The sequence below is a fragment of the Amblyomma mixtum genome, chromosome 1 (genome assembly GCF_055824585.1).
Source record: "Amblyomma mixtum isolate Tamu chromosome 1, ASM5582458v1, whole genome shotgun sequence".
Taxonomy (NCBI): domain Eukaryota; kingdom Metazoa; phylum Arthropoda; class Arachnida; order Ixodida; family Ixodidae; genus Amblyomma; species Amblyomma mixtum.
In genome coordinates this window covers 321,563,969-321,579,028 of record NC_143012.1, presented here as the reverse complement: position 1 = coordinate 321,579,028, position 15,060 = coordinate 321,563,969, and the positions used below count along the sequence as shown (strand labels likewise).

The 15,060-nt window shown below is 47.4% G+C and overlaps 1 protein-coding gene across 1 annotated transcript in view; it reads left to right on the top strand.

Moving 5' to 3' along the window:
* Positions 1-14,809, top strand: part of LOC149372682 (cysteine and glycine-rich protein 1-like) — a 74,634-nt gene extending 59,825 nt beyond the window's left edge. Inside the window, exons 4-6 of the mRNA XM_089567240.1 lie at positions 3,486-3,639; positions 10,617-10,710; positions 11,587-14,809. Coding sequence (XP_089423366.1) covers positions 3,486-3,639; positions 10,617-10,710; positions 11,587-11,663 — 325 coding nt within the window. The 3' untranslated portion in view covers positions 11,664-14,809. The remainder of the gene's footprint in view (positions 1-3,485; positions 3,640-10,616; positions 10,711-11,586) is intronic.
* The last annotated feature ends 251 nt before the right edge of the window (positions 14,810-15,060 follow it).

Here is a 15,060-nt window from a genome sequence, read left to right as displayed (position 1 = left end):
CGCGCCTCGCCTGAGCTAGATGTCGTTACAGTCAACCAACGGCTCTCTTTTGGACGCAGGGGGGAGCTTACCTCTGTGTAAAGAAATTGGCTGTGGCTTAGCTAAGGTTAAGCCTAGATAAGCGAAAAGCTCTCGCTGCTTTTCAGCCAACTCCCAACCTACCACTTCTGGATCGGTGTTTCTGCGCCGTCCGACTGTTGCTTCTTCTCCTTCCATGGCGAGTGTCTGCGCCTGTTCTATGGGCAAGCGCGCCTTATATACCCCTCCTTTCAAATGTGCACTGCGCACGGCTGCGGCGAAAGGTCAAACGGTGGCGAGGATGGCCGCCTCTTCTATGGCCGCCGCCGCTCACGCGTTCTCGCAACGCCTTGCGAAAGAACCTTCTCCTCTTGGGACGGCGGCGGCGAAGGGTAAAACGGTGGCGAGGAGGAGAAGCGGCGACGCTCAGACGACGGAGTCAGCGCGCGGCGGCGACGATGGCTGCGGCAGCAGCCAACGTTGGCAGCAGCGGCCTCCTGCGCTCCGCGTGACGTCGCTCGGTTTCGCGCATGCGCTGCTGTGGCTAAAATTGATCACGGCGCACGCCAGACCCGGTGTTGACGAGCCTAGTGAAGCTTTTCGCTTCATAATGCCTGTATGTCTAGCCGTAGTCAGTCGATTTTTCATGTAACGGAAATGGGAATGCGCTATAGGCTCATCTCAGCACGAACTCGGCGCTTACTGTAAGCGAACGTGTGGTAGTTAGCGCTGTTGCAACGCCTTCCTTAGAACGTCGTCTGTATAGTACACCTGTCGGCAAAGAAAGCGGCCCCTTGTGCTGCGAACCCTTGTCGACGAATTACCGAGTGAGTGATCGGCAGACGCAGGCTGTAGTACATGTATTTAGCGCTGTTGTTACTTCCCTGTCAGCGCCGCAGGAGGTCGGCTTTCAACCACAGCGCACCAGTCTTCACGGAAGATTACGGCCGCAGCGTTTGCTGCCACGGCGTGCAAGAATTGATAGCTGCCTCTAAAGGCTTTTCGTCAGGCTGAAGAGGAAGTCAGACAAAAGAGGAGCGAAGCATTGGAAACCGTTTTTACGTCGCGCGATTAGGCAGACACGCGCGATAAGACTTGCGGCGCCGTGGCGACGATCTGCGCAGTTCCGCGTTGCATCTGACAGCAAAGTGGATTTCTGGCGCGAGCGCGCGCGCTCGGATCGAGCCCCGACAGGGTGTTGAATAGACGCGCGTTATCCGCCGTTGGAGTGGTCAGCCGTTAGGGAGCCATTGACCCCTAATATCCGGGTTGCGTTGGATTGGGACGCGCTGAGCGTGCCTTCATTGAAGTGACGATGAGAATAGTAATCTGTGCACATTTGAGGCTATCACAAGGTTCAGCTTTCGGATTACAGTTTGAGTGGATTCTGAAATTTAGTGCAGCCGTCTCGTTACTTGTGCATTTTGGGAGCAAAAGTAATTGGCACTTTTTCTCTGAAACCTTTGAAACAGTTGCGAGCTATGCCAGATTTCGTGTTCTGACCATTTAAAGAATTTTTTGTTTGGTTGGTTTGGTTTATGGGGTTGATTTTCCTGAAAAAAAAAAAAAATGTTTTAAAGTGACTTTAAGTGAAAAACTAACGGAAACAAAGAAGCTACGCTTGACTGCTACCTTATTACTAGGGGGTGTGTGAATATTAAAATTTTCGAATACGAATTTGAAGAAAAATTGTCTCCGAATAAGAAAAAGATGCCCTAGAAAACGATAGTAGGCAAATGTTGTTGTCCTTAACTTTTTTTTTTACGATTGTCCATTGATCAAATTTCCCGCCAAAGAAGAAAAAAATGCCAAAAAATCGAAAATTCGAGATGAAGTCATGTGAAGACTCTGCATCGAACAAGCTCTGAATAGCCTGCGACGAGCGCGCGGTTTCGGCGTTTTGGAAGCGCAACGCGCGCATAAGCGAGTGGAATGTACATTGGCGTCGGAACGGCGGGACTCTTTCTAAAATGAAAAAAAGAAACTAGCGACGCGCCAGTCTGCGGCCGAAAGCGGCGCACAGCTGGGTTCAGACTGCTTGGAATTGCATGGCCGACAGCCGCCGTCGCCACGGTAGCCACGGGCTGGCGGCGAAGCTCAGAAACCGAAACTACGCGGTCGTATCTTTTGGCCTTGAAAAGCCGGCGTCGCCGGCGGCGTGCCCGTAAACTTCGGCGTGGCCTTGCGCTTTATCGCGGAGGCCACGACTTGGGACTGTCGATTACAAGAGGCCCCAATAGATGGCGCCAGCCAGCAGCGAATCACATAGTCTAGTGACCTTAGTTCATCAGATATCCCTGACCCATCCTGACCCTCGGGTTGCTAGTCAGACATGCTACCGCTACGCCACGCAGACACGTTTGTCCAGCTTGGTTAAAGCTTTTATATGTACGCTGTATGGTTTTTCACATAATGATCGGGAATATGAAAGAGGAAACAGTGTCTGTGTCTGCGTGGGCAAGAGGAACCGCAGTCGCGTCGTACCCTTAAAGGCGGAGCTTAAGTGTCCCCCAATTTTTGAGGTTCCTCCTATCGTCGACACGCGGCACATGCCTGCTGTTACACGCACGTCAGAGGTGTACGGATTAGAACAACTCGTACAATAGGCTGAATTTTTTAATGCTTGCTCTGCCGGTGATACCTCTACTCCCTCGGCCCCCCTTCGAGAGCCCCATGTGAAATTCCGCAAGTGGGCTTTCCCGCACATCACAGTTGGCTGAAACGAGATGATGGTGCTCACGCTGAGAGTTGTGAAGGCAACAGGAAGAATGTCATGATGTGTGAGAGTGCTGTATGCAACACATTATAGAAGGACCAAACAAAGCACTGAGTGCTTTCGCGTTGCGATTGTTCGAAATGGGTGGGCGGCCTTTTTTGTTTCTGTCAAGGCTGGTTTCCAAGGGTTGCCTCAGTGTTTAAGTACACACTTATTCCCGCACTTCTGTTTGCCAAGTCTAGCATCTGTGATTTGGCACTTGTCTTTTAGTGGTGATATCATTCCGAGTATCATCTGACTGTAGTATATTTACAGAGGAATAAATTTATCTAATGGATGCATAGTTGGCAGCAGATCTTCATTGTACACCCCCTCGCCTCTTCCGGATTCTGAAAGTTGGAAAAGCTGGACTTACGAGGTTCTGAGTGTTGTTCTGCGGAATTGGAGCTCAATTCACAGGGCAAATGAGCTAACACAGTTGTGGTAGCTGTAGTTTGTGCATAGCAGTTATGTCTCATTAACGCAATAAAATTTCTTTGTCACAATCACGCTTTCATGCTCATGCTGATGCTGTCATGCTCGCGCTTATTCTTAGTAGAGTGGAGAGCTGGGTGAGTTGGTACATAATTACAAAAATGAATTCAGAATCATCATGTGTTCTTCACTGTGTTTGCATCCCTTCTGCTTGTTTTATTCGTGTAGCTTATTCTTAGCAGAGATAATTTGGCAAATTACTTTGCTTGCCTTGCAGCAACATTCCAGCAACAGCCCAAGCACATGTTGCACCGCAGAATGGCACAGTAAAGCCCGTGACCCAAAAACAACCCCGCTGGGGCGGCACCGACATCTGTCCACGATGTGGCAAAGCAGTCTACATGGCCGAGAAGAAAATGGGAGGTGGTGCAGTGAGTAGCTTTAATTCACTGAACCACACGCATGAACGTGCAAACAATCCTCATTTCACAGTGGATGCCAACAACAAAGCTTGCATGTTAATTCCACAATACCAAATGCAGCATGGTTGAAAAAGTGCTACCATGCTCTCTGCTGTATTTCATCAGTTTGTGTTGAAATTTGGGGGTAAATTTGGCTTTTTTTTATATATATAGGAAAGGATTCCTTCACTCTATGCCAATGTCATATGGCATCATCAGCATTGTGGCAGTGAGAGTTGAATTGAGGTTGTTATTAGCTGCTGGTTGAATTAGTCCTGTGAGTGTTCTGCTGAAATAATTTCTCCACCTTAACGACACTTGGATGTTAATTAAGCTCCGGAATTTGAAGCATAGATCTGGAACCTGGTAGATCTATGTCACCATGCTGTTGAGAACGGAGGGGTCCTATAGATGACTAACTCGTTTAGCCTCGCAGGTACCGGCTCCGAATGACGATGTCGGACTGCGCTATCGAGGAAACTGTACAGAAGGGTTTATTCTACATATTTACAGATGAGAATCGAATGCAATGCAATGCCGAATCCTCCGATCACACAACAGCATCCCGTTAAATACGGTTCGCGTTCCCCAGATCCCTGACTGGGGAACTTAGTTCGAATAACGTTGTCCAATCGGATGGGCCATTGATGACGCTGGCGGTACCACCCACGGCACGGGGCGGTGCTGAAGCTCTCTCGCTCTCTCACAGCTCGGGGGATGAGAAGGGGAAGACAGTCATCAAACACAGATGCGTCACCTTGACCACTGCCGCAAGTGTTCTGTGCGTTGCCTCCGTGGGAAAGCAGAATCCCGCAGTCTCCTCGCAGGTGGTTTAACCTTCTCGAACTCCCCCGCCGGATGGCCGAAGCACGAGACCCCTTCGACACAGCTTCTTTCAATTAGCAGCCTCGCTCAGCGTGACCTTGCGTAGCATCATCCCGTTCGGTGAGCCGAAGGCCGACTCGGCCAACGTATACCGCTGTCCGCCGTGCTTCATGTGCATCTCTGCTTCCAGCGTTGCTGCTGCTGTCCCAAGTTCTCGCCACATCGTTGCCTAACGACGACACTCGTTTGACAGTAATTTCTCCCAGGCCCGTGGGAGACAGCGTCCTTCGATCGGTTCGGAGGTTCGGTGATTTGGAGAGCAACAACCCCCGTCCGTCGTCGTCTATGCTTCTGCTGCCGGCGCCAGGTCTCGTTGTCCACTCTTAACAGCTCGTCCGCGGCCCGAAAAATCTCGAATGGCCAGCGTTCACGACCGCTGGGCAGGAAGAGATGAGGCCGGAGTCGGGTGGAAGGGCTGGTTTCCAGAAATGGCATCCAAGCTCGAACATTCAACAAAGAATGGCATCAGTGGACTGTTCCACGAGACAGGGCACTGACCCACAAGCAAGCGCTCGGAATTTGCCAAAGACCCACCAGGCTTCCCACAATGACAACAAATGTTTACTAAAACATGACTGAATTTTGGCGTAATTTTGGTGCCGAGAAAGCGCAAAATATCCCCTTTGAAATCGCCAAAGACGGACTGCTTGGACCAAGGTTAAAATCAAAAACCCACACACAGTAGGTGGTCCTACCAAGTACTCCTGTCTACAACAATCGGCTGAATCCATCAGCATTTCCGTGCGGTTTTCCCTTCCTGAAACGCATCCAGAAATTGTTTTTGGAGAGCAGGGCTCCGTCTAAGCAAGCGACCATTTTTGGGGGGACAAAACTGTCATAATCATGTTTGAGACGATGGTCAGTCTCAAATATGAACTTTGCGCCGTTCAAGTAGCTCTGGTAACCCGACAACATCTGTGCCGCCTAAACCAAACGCGCGCTCTTTGTCTAAAGCGCTTAACGCTTTTCTACATGTCAGTCTGCGGCTGACGTACTGAACATGGTGCTCTTCGTGGCCGTCGCCAACTTGACTTAATTAAAATAGCACCCAGTCCTCTATCACTGGCGTCACACTGAACTTCTTTAACAAAATAAGTGGCCGAATCAAAGGTATGGACACGAGCGCTTCCCCCAGACGAGTTTTCTCTTCGGTCATCTCAGTATACGTCAGTGGGGCTCCCTTTCGTCAAGGGATCAACGCTCCGTCTACGCGACTCTAAGCGTAGTTCTACTCGAGCTGCACTCCTGTGAGTGCCGTCATCAGTTGGTAGCATGGGAAATCGACACCTGTGATTTCTAACTCAGTGACGCTCTATCCTTTCTAAGGTAAGGAAAAAAAAACAGTAACCTCCGATCAACTTGTTTTAATTCAAAAGTAGCCTTTTCCTGCCTGATTTCATAAACACACACAGAAAAAAAAGAGGAATAAAAAAAAAGAAACAGCTACTTCGAATCGCCACGCGGGGGGGAAAGCTGACTCCCCGCCGCCGAGTTGAAAGGATTAGTCTTTCAGACGCGCCCGCCGGGGTCGCGCTTTGACTGATTGTACTGCGGTCAACTCGTGACAAAAGGCTGCAGAAAAAAACGATCCCCGACTCTCCCTGTCGTTTCCGCGCCCCCTCGAGGCTCTCCGAAAACCTTGGTCGCGCCTACAATGTCGATAACCGACTCTGGCTCTGGACAACGAGCAGTGACCAGTGCGAGAAGGTGCCTCTTTCTCTCGCCCCAAGCAGGAAGCTCGGCTACTCATTCGCCATACGCGCTTCTTAGAATGCGGGGCAAAAAGTGAAGGACGATTCCTTTTCAAGTGCGCCCGCCGAACCCGCCTGCATGTGTCGTCTCGGTTGTTCGACGCCTGCGTTCGCATGCGCTGAGTACCGTGCAACCTTGCGGTTTCTGATCTCTTGGGCCGCTTTGCCTTTTTCCTAACTGGCTTTTTGTCCGGACGGCGCGGTCTAGTCTTTCTTGCAGGCCGATGCCCCTTTATGTACTTCGCGCCAGTTTTGCTTGGAAGACGTGCTCTTCCCTTTTCATTACTGCAGTCAGCCTTCGAACGAGATGCCCGTGTCGCCAGATCGTTAACTGCAGTTGCAAGTCTGCGAGGTGCAACGCGGGAAGGCCTCGCCTTTCCTTCTACCGCATTTCTTTCTTTCGCACCTGTCCGCGCAACCGAATTTAGGGCTTTGAATTTGATCCGTTTCCTCTTGGTTCTTGCCCTTTTCCTTTTTCTGCGCCTAGACTGTGCCGCGTGCGTCTCCTGATCGCAACTAGCTCTCTCTAGTTTCTCAGTCGCACCTCGGAAATTGTCTTGAAATTCCAAACTGGCCTCTGTGCCTTCGCAGCACAGTGCCAGCTCCACGCAGCTGACAGACGGACTTGAAACTGCGCCTGAGATCCCCAGCTCATTCCTTTGGGGTTTGTCCTCTCCAGCTTGTCTGTCGCTTTGCGCTCCATTCTCTGCATTGCAGTGCTCAGCTACAACTGAGCCCGCCTGGCTGTCGCTCTGTGAGTCATGCTCTACATCGCAGTGCTCAGCCACTACTGAGCCCGCTTGCCTGTCGCTCTGTGCGTATTTCTCTGCATTGCAGTGCTCAGCTACAACTGAGCCCGCCTGGCTGTCGCTCTGCGCGCCATTTTCTACTCTGCAGTGCTCAGCTACAACTGAGCCCGCCTGGCTGTCGCTCTGCGCGCCATTCTCTCTACTGCAGTGCTCAGCCACAACTGAGCCCGCCTGGCTGTCGCTCTGCGCGCCATTCTCTCTACTGCGGTTGTTACTCTCAAAGGGGGTTTCCGCTGTTTCTACCTCGAAACCTTTTCCGATATTAAAATCTCCCTTTTCGCGGTCCTGCCGGTTTGACGCCTGTATCAACTCTACTGAAAGGGTCGCGCTCGTAACAGTCCCGACAAAGCTGTCCATTGCCACTCCTTCCTCACTTGGAGGAGAATCCTCGCACTCGTGTAGTTTAGACGCTATCTCGGAATGCTCTCTCTTAGCATTACGTCCAACTTCTCCGGACACGGTCTCGGATTCTGCGGCTTTCCTTGGACTACCGTACCAGTTGCACACGTTCTCTGCCACTTCCCTCGTGGTGTCGCGATTTACCAACTCGGCTACGGTCACAGACTTTGCGGGTCTTACCTGCGGACCTATTTCATAAGCATCGCTTGCTCTTTCAGGAGTTCCGGCTCTCACAATACCGCCTTTTCTTCGCAGTTCGTTTTCAAGCTGTATACGCTTTAGATCCCTTTCGGCCTTTTCAGCTTCCCATTTTTTTCTTTCTTTCTCTTTTTCCCACTCCCGATCAGCTTCCTCCTTACGTGCTTTTTTTTTCTCCCGATCGGCTTTCTCTTTAGCCTCCTGGTCGGATTTTACTTTGCGGGCTTTTTCCCCTTGTACGGCTTTTTCCCCCTGTACCAAATTCCACGTATCTACCAGCAGCTGATCGTTATTCTTGACTTGCTTAAGAATGAAACCGCCCAGTTCAATTTTGGTTAATTTGCTAGGCACTTCAACCGACAGTTCCTCGCATATCAACAGCAAGTCCGACTTCAACAATCTCATTAGGTCCATTGTGACGCTTTCTCCGCTTTGGCTCTGCTAACTCAAAAAAAAATGCCTTGAGAATAACCCTTCTCAAATGACAAACCCTTGATTCCCAGTCAAGATTTTTCTCTGAATCTACAGCCTGGCGAATCCCATAGCAAAAACCAAAACGCTCACCCGTGGAGAAAGTACGATGTCGCACGGTCCATCCCAGCTGCTGCCACCAGTGTTGAGAACGGAGGGGTCCTATAGATGACTAACTCGTTTAGCCTCGCAGGTACCGGCTCCGAATGACGATGTCGGACTGCGCTATCGAGGAAACTGTACAGAAGGGTTTATTCTACATATTTACAGATGAGAATCGAATGCAATGCAATGCCGAATCCTCCGATCACACAACAGCATCCCGTTAAATACGGTTCGCGTTCCCCAGATCCCTGACTGGGGAACTTAGTTCGAATAACGTTGTCCAATCGGATGGGCCATTGATGACGCTGGCGGTACCACCCACGGCACGGGGCGGTGCTGAAGCTCTCTCGCTCTCTCACAGCTCGGGGGATGAGAAGGGGAAGACAGTCATCAAACACAGATGCGTCACCTTGACCACTGCCGCAAGTGTTCTGTGCGTTGCCTCCGTGGGAAAGCAGAATCCCGCAGTCTCCTCGCAGGTGGTTTAACCTTCTCGAACTCCCCCGCCGGATGGCCGAAGCACGAGACCCCTTCGACACAGCGTCTTTCAATTAGCAGCCTCGCTCAGCGTGACCTTGCGTAGCATCATCCCGTTCGGTGAGCCGAAGGCCGACTCGGCCAACGTATACCGCTGTCCGCCGTGCTTCATGTGCATCTCTGCTTCCAGCGTTGCTGCTGCTGTCCCAAGTTCTCGCCACATCGTTGCCTAACGACGACACTCGTTTGACAGTAATTTCTCCCAGGCCCGTGGGAGACAGCGTCCTTCGATCGGTTCGGAGGTTCGGTGATTTGGAGAGCAACAACCCCCGTCCGTCGTCGTCTATGCTTCTGCTGCCGGCGCCAGGTCTCGTTGTCCACTCTTAACAATGCATACAGTTGCCCACAGTAGTCATCAACTGCTCTTGTCACTGTCTGGAGTTCAGATCAGAGTCTTGAAGGAATTTGAGAAAAAAGTGAGAAGCCTCCTTCCAATATGGCTGGTTTCTGTATGGGTAAATAATTTCTTGAAGTGAGCAGTGTGGTGCTCCTACCCTCTTTAGAAAACCTAGTAGAACACGCCCCGCCGCGGTGGCTCAGTGGTTACGGCGTTCGGCTGCTGACCCGAAAGACGCGGGTTCGATCCCGGCCGCTGCGGCCGAATTTCGATGAAGGCGAAATTCTAGAGGCCCGTGTAGTGTGCGATGTCAGTGCACTTTAAAGAACCCCAGGTGGTCGAAATTTTCGGAGCCCTTCACTACCGCGTCCCTCATAGCCTTCGTCGCTTTGGGACGTTAAACCCCACTGAACCAAACAAAACCAAAGAACTACATGCAAATTTTCAGCAGGAGTGTAATCTACAGAGAAACTACTGCATAATTCATGAAACTGAAAGCCTGGTAATAACAACTAGAATTGTGCTTTTTGGACCAAGCAAGACCAATGTTCGTTTGCTTGCTTGGGCAAAAGCTGTAGTATAGTAGCAGTAAGCAGGTTTATTTCATAATGAGAGGTAGCAATGAAAGAACCTTAGTGGAGCACATCACAAGTTTATTGTTGGCTTACTTTCAAAGAGTTTCATGTGGTAACCATGGTAAGGTGAGTTGGGCGAACTGCTTGTCATGCACCCTGGTGCATGCTGGGTAAGCATTTTGGGTTCACGGTCTTTAAGTGGGTAATATTGGTGGGCTGCAAGAGGATGTTCCTTGCTCACGAGGGTATATATGGGAAAGTCGGAGTGAAGCACGTGAATAGATGTGATGTTTGACTGAAACAAGAAATGTTGCAAGAAGTGATGGAAGAAGTGTTTTTGTCTGAGCCAGCCTAAAGAGAGTGCATTGCGTGCTCTTGAGTATGTGATAAGGAAACAAAGTTCCTGTGCTCGTTGTGTAGTAATTGAGTTTTCTCCCATGCCATTGTAATCTAAATTGTGTGGCTAGTGTGTATGATGCTTGGTGCCTGGTTGTTTTTGTAGGCTGGGCAGTGCAAGTGTTTTTTTTTGGCCTTGGTTGGACTGGCAAACTGCTTGGCAATAAACTGCAGACATGACAAAGCCATACTGTTGTATGATGGCACACAGTGGCAACACGCAGGCTCTTTTCCCAACAAAAGGCTACAATAGATGGTTTGATAAACTGTTTCTAATGTTCATCGTACATTTAATTGGCCACTGCAGCCTTTTGAAAGTATATAAGTTTGTTCATCGAAGATATGTTATTTTTGAAAGGCCCTGGCAAAAGAAAATTGTGCTTGTGGTCAACCCAACAGCACTGTTTTTCGTACTTCTCGAGTTGACTTTTGCTCCAGCCTAGCATTGCAGCATTTTCACTGTCACACATGGCATCCCTTTCAGGCTTGGCACATTGCCTGCTTCAACTGCCATGAATGTCACAAGCGGCTTGAGTCAACTATTCTCTGTGAGCGGGAGGGAGAGATCTACTGCAAGAGTGAGTAACTATGGGTGACTTTTCTTTCATCCAACTTTATCTTCCTGGTCTTTTTACGTATATCCTGTAGTCCAGTGCGTGGCCATCAGCATTAACTCCTTTGGCTCTTGCACATCCTACATATTCCTGCAGCACTTCACTGCTGCCTTTTAGCCCCCATTCAGTTGCAATTTATGGCATTTTTTTGCCTTGTGCAGTCTCCTGTAGGAACTTTTGAAGCCAACCAATGGTGATATAGTCTAAACTCTGATTATTCAAAAACAAAAGGGGTTTAAAATTTGTTTGCATTATATCATGTTCAGATCAACAGGAACCCACTCGGAGGCTCCCCTTAATATACTTGTGGCATTGAAGGGTCCAAAGGGCCAGTTTGAATAAACGGAAAGCTCGAGTTAAGCAAGTTCAAATTAATGAAATTTCACTGTGTTTAAACAGCCGTGGTGGCTCATTGGCTTTGGTGTTCAGCTGCTGATCCTGAGATTGCAGGTTCGACCCTGGCTGTGGCAGCCATATTTCGATGGAAGCAAAAGACAAAAACGCCCGTGTGCTGTGCGATATCAGCGCATGTTGAGAACCCCAGGTGGTCTAAATTAATGTGACGTCCTCCACTACGAGTTCCCCCGTAGCCCATGCTTCACTTCGGGACATTAAACCCCACAATTTACAGTTTCACTGTGTCTTGTTTTTCATGCTGTTATGCTGAGTATTTGTATTGCATCCGCATTTACTGTGCGGTCTGGTGAGCTTGTTCATTTCTTCTTCCTTTTCACTTGATTGTGTTAGCTGTTTCTCACTCCAGTGAATAAATGGCTCAATGGGGTGTTAAAAAATCGATTGTGAACTGAGTTGCAGTTTTGTCTTTCATTTTTCTTTCAGCCTGCTATGGAAAGTACTTCGGCCCAAAAGGATATGGCTACGGCGTTGGGTCCGGCACTCTGCAAATGTCGTCGTAAAGCCCACACTGCGCTCATATGTAGATACTGCATAACAGTTGACCCCGTGGCACATTGATAGTTGTAGCTTTTTTTTTTTCCTGTCCAGACTTTGTAGAGCTTAGCTTTATGTCGTGCTTTCAAAAAGCAGTATATCATGAGACAAAGCTTTGTGGTGTTTCTGGTCGTTGGACCTCACTCCGTTCCTTTTATTTTATTTTGCACTGTTCATTACTACGGCTGGGTGAGAGCCATATACGCAATGCTTTGTGTCTCTATTTTTGCTCATTTTGTTGTTCTTCGAGACAGCTGGAGAAGCTATAACCTGTTCTACAGATTTCTTTTACAGAAATTGTGCACTGCAGGAAATTTCTCTGCTTTGTGTTTTCCCTCCTTGCTGTGGCTGAATGATGTCACGAGCCTTTTCTTGCAGAAGCCTTTGTTGGCATTTTGTTTAATATCCTTTGACTTTCAACTGAGTCACTTGTCAGTGTTGAAAAGTTATCTTCAAGTTAGCTTTAGTTATAGATTGGAGATTGGGCTGGATTTAGACCACTGGATTTCAGGGCAAGCTTTCTGTTCTGGTTCTTCTAATTGGTTGCTGGGCAGGCTGCACTTTGTACAGTCACCTTTCTGTTGAAATCAAAGCTGCTCTGAAAGTACTGCTTTGGCAGATTACTTTCTGGTAATTTCTAGTGCAACACAGTAGTTATTTATTCATCCTGCACCCAATCGTTGACGTGGACAACTTTAAAATCAGCAAACTGACTGTTGTGAAGTATACGTTGAAACAGTTGTTGATGCTTGTTTGTACTCATGGTACTGTTGTTTAGTGCAGGCCAGGTGATGTGAGTAATGCTCACTGTGCTTACACCACCGCATGCATCTATGGCACACACAAATCATCTACGGCGTAGTTGCTTTACCACACAGTGATGAATACTGAGCTGCACGCACAAATTGCAGGCCTCTTCCACTATGGTGTCTTCATCCCGTCCCAGAACAGTTTGCACCTAAGCCGGTGAATTTTTGTTGTTGAACTTGCCGGTAAAGAATTGTGTCAAGCCAGTGTGTGTTAGGAAAATGATGTTATTTTATGTATATTTCCTTTTCTTTTCTCGAAGTAGTGCGATACTGCTGATATCTGTGGCATTTAGCGCCTGTTCTATTTTTTCTTACTTCTGCTGCAGTTAGAATCATGAGCTACATCAAATGTAGTGTAATGTTTATCAGCATGTGAGATGCTGAGTCTAGTGTGTTGGTAACAAAGTATATCTGTGTCCAGTTCTGTTTTGTTTTTGTACCTAAGTAAAACTGAGCTAACATCCTTTCTTTTTTTTTTTTTTTCACTGCCATGTTGTGTACTGAGCAGTTGTTAAATTGTGTAAATTAGGGCCCTTCGCTTTCGGGTTTTATTTTTTCCAGAATTCAGGGGGTAAAATCGGGAATTCTCTTTTTAGTAAAATTTCACTTACAAATCGGGTTATTTAGCAAAAATTTCAATAATTTGGGTTTTTTGGCTCCTTTTTCTGCAGAAAAGACAATTAGCATTTGTTCTTGCGCCCAACTCGAAATGCCCTCTTTTTTTTTGCTCAATATTTCACAAACGTAGAAATGACTGGTGGCGCAGAAAAACTGTTTACTAAATTGGATTTTTTCTTAGCTATTCGAATTATTTCATCACGTAAACTGTCAATCTCATGCGCAGCACCTCGCATGCATGCGAGACACCTGCCTGCTTTGTACATACACTGCCAAAATAGTTATTAAACACCCTTGTCTAAAATAGCCTCTGTGAAGAGCTCTGGAGCATGACGTCACTAGCATGAAAGGCGCTGGCCAGTACCAGTGTTTTGGCCTCTCATTTCCAAGCGTTACATATCCTCGAATTAATAGCGGCTTAAGATCACAGTTTGAATGAACACTCCTATGAATTGCACAGGATATATGCTAATTTTCATGCGTCTTCAGCATTGTTCAGGAAAATGTTTTCTCGATGCCCTTTCTTATATGCTTGCATATTAACGAGCAGCTCATTCCGTTTGCCCTTGTGTGTTCTTTAAAAGGGGCGCTTTCGGGGACAGATCGGCTTTAACCCAATTTTTGCGAAATATGTTCGGGGTGCAAGAATCGGGTAAAATGGGTTTTGCCTGAGAACGAAGGGCTCTGTCTATAATGCATGACATTTATGCATTGATTCCTTATTTCCTGCTTGTAACTGGGAGCATTTTTTTTCCTGTTTTTTTTTTTTTCAGCACATACTTATATGAATTGAAAAAGTTGCTAGTGATCGCTTCATTTCGCCTTATGCATTCATGAATTTTCATTCCTGAAATTTTCTACTTAACTCATAACACATTCTGTTCTGTCCAAAACTTTGCAGCTCTTTTTAGTTTTGTGTCCCTCAATGATGCTGCTGTCAAGAGGTTTTGTGAATTAATTCTTGGAGCTTTTTGGTGCCACAGTATACATGTGGTTATGAGAACTGTTTTTTGTTTGTCTGATAGAACAAACAATGCATACGTCACTTTATTGGCCAGAAGGTTAAGCAAAATAAATTTGATAGATTGTAATAGTTTGCGGTACATGTCTTGACAACAGCAGTGGGGTGTTCAGCTTCAACCGGTTTGAAACTCATGATGGAGCAAGAACTGAAAAGTGGCCCTATAGTAGATTCACTTGCATTTTATTGAGCGCAGAACTGCACTGATTGTTTATTGTGCAGGCAATGTGTACAGTTTTCAACTGCTTAGTGCCACAAGCCAGTGTGATTAAAAATTTGAGGAATGGCAGATTTGGTTTAGAGAAAGGTCCGCTGGCAGTCTACGTGACCTTCTATTATTCCCGGTTCTTTTTTCATATAAAACAAAGCTGTACAATCACTGTTTTTTTTTTTTTGCAAACATATTGCCATAGACACATCATTCACAGCGTTTCTTTGTCAAAGAGATGCTTTACTGGGCAGCATTCCCCTATTTTTGTGCGAACTTTTGATGGGCCAATTTACAAAATATACCTATAACTTGTGGCTTTGACTTATTTTTCAGAAATCCTTTTTTGTAGACAAAGTAGACTGCATTATTGTCTATAGAACTTTCCATATGTTACTGCAGTCACAGGCATATTGCACTGTGGTATTTACAATAAACTTCCTTTCATGACCTCTGTGTAGTTGATCACTGTTGTTTATTTATAAAAGAAACCTTGGCTTTGGGTGTGGTGCTCAGTCTTTTCCGACTGTCCTATACCACACATTGCAATACACACATAGCTGACTGCAGTCATTGAGCAAAGCACTCTCGGGTAGGTTGAACTGCTTTGGTGGAATGCATTGTTCGGTCTGCTCTCCTTCAGGCACCAGGTGTGTGCATGCTACAGTGCATGTGGAGGTAAAACTTATTTGGCAGTGAGTCGTTGT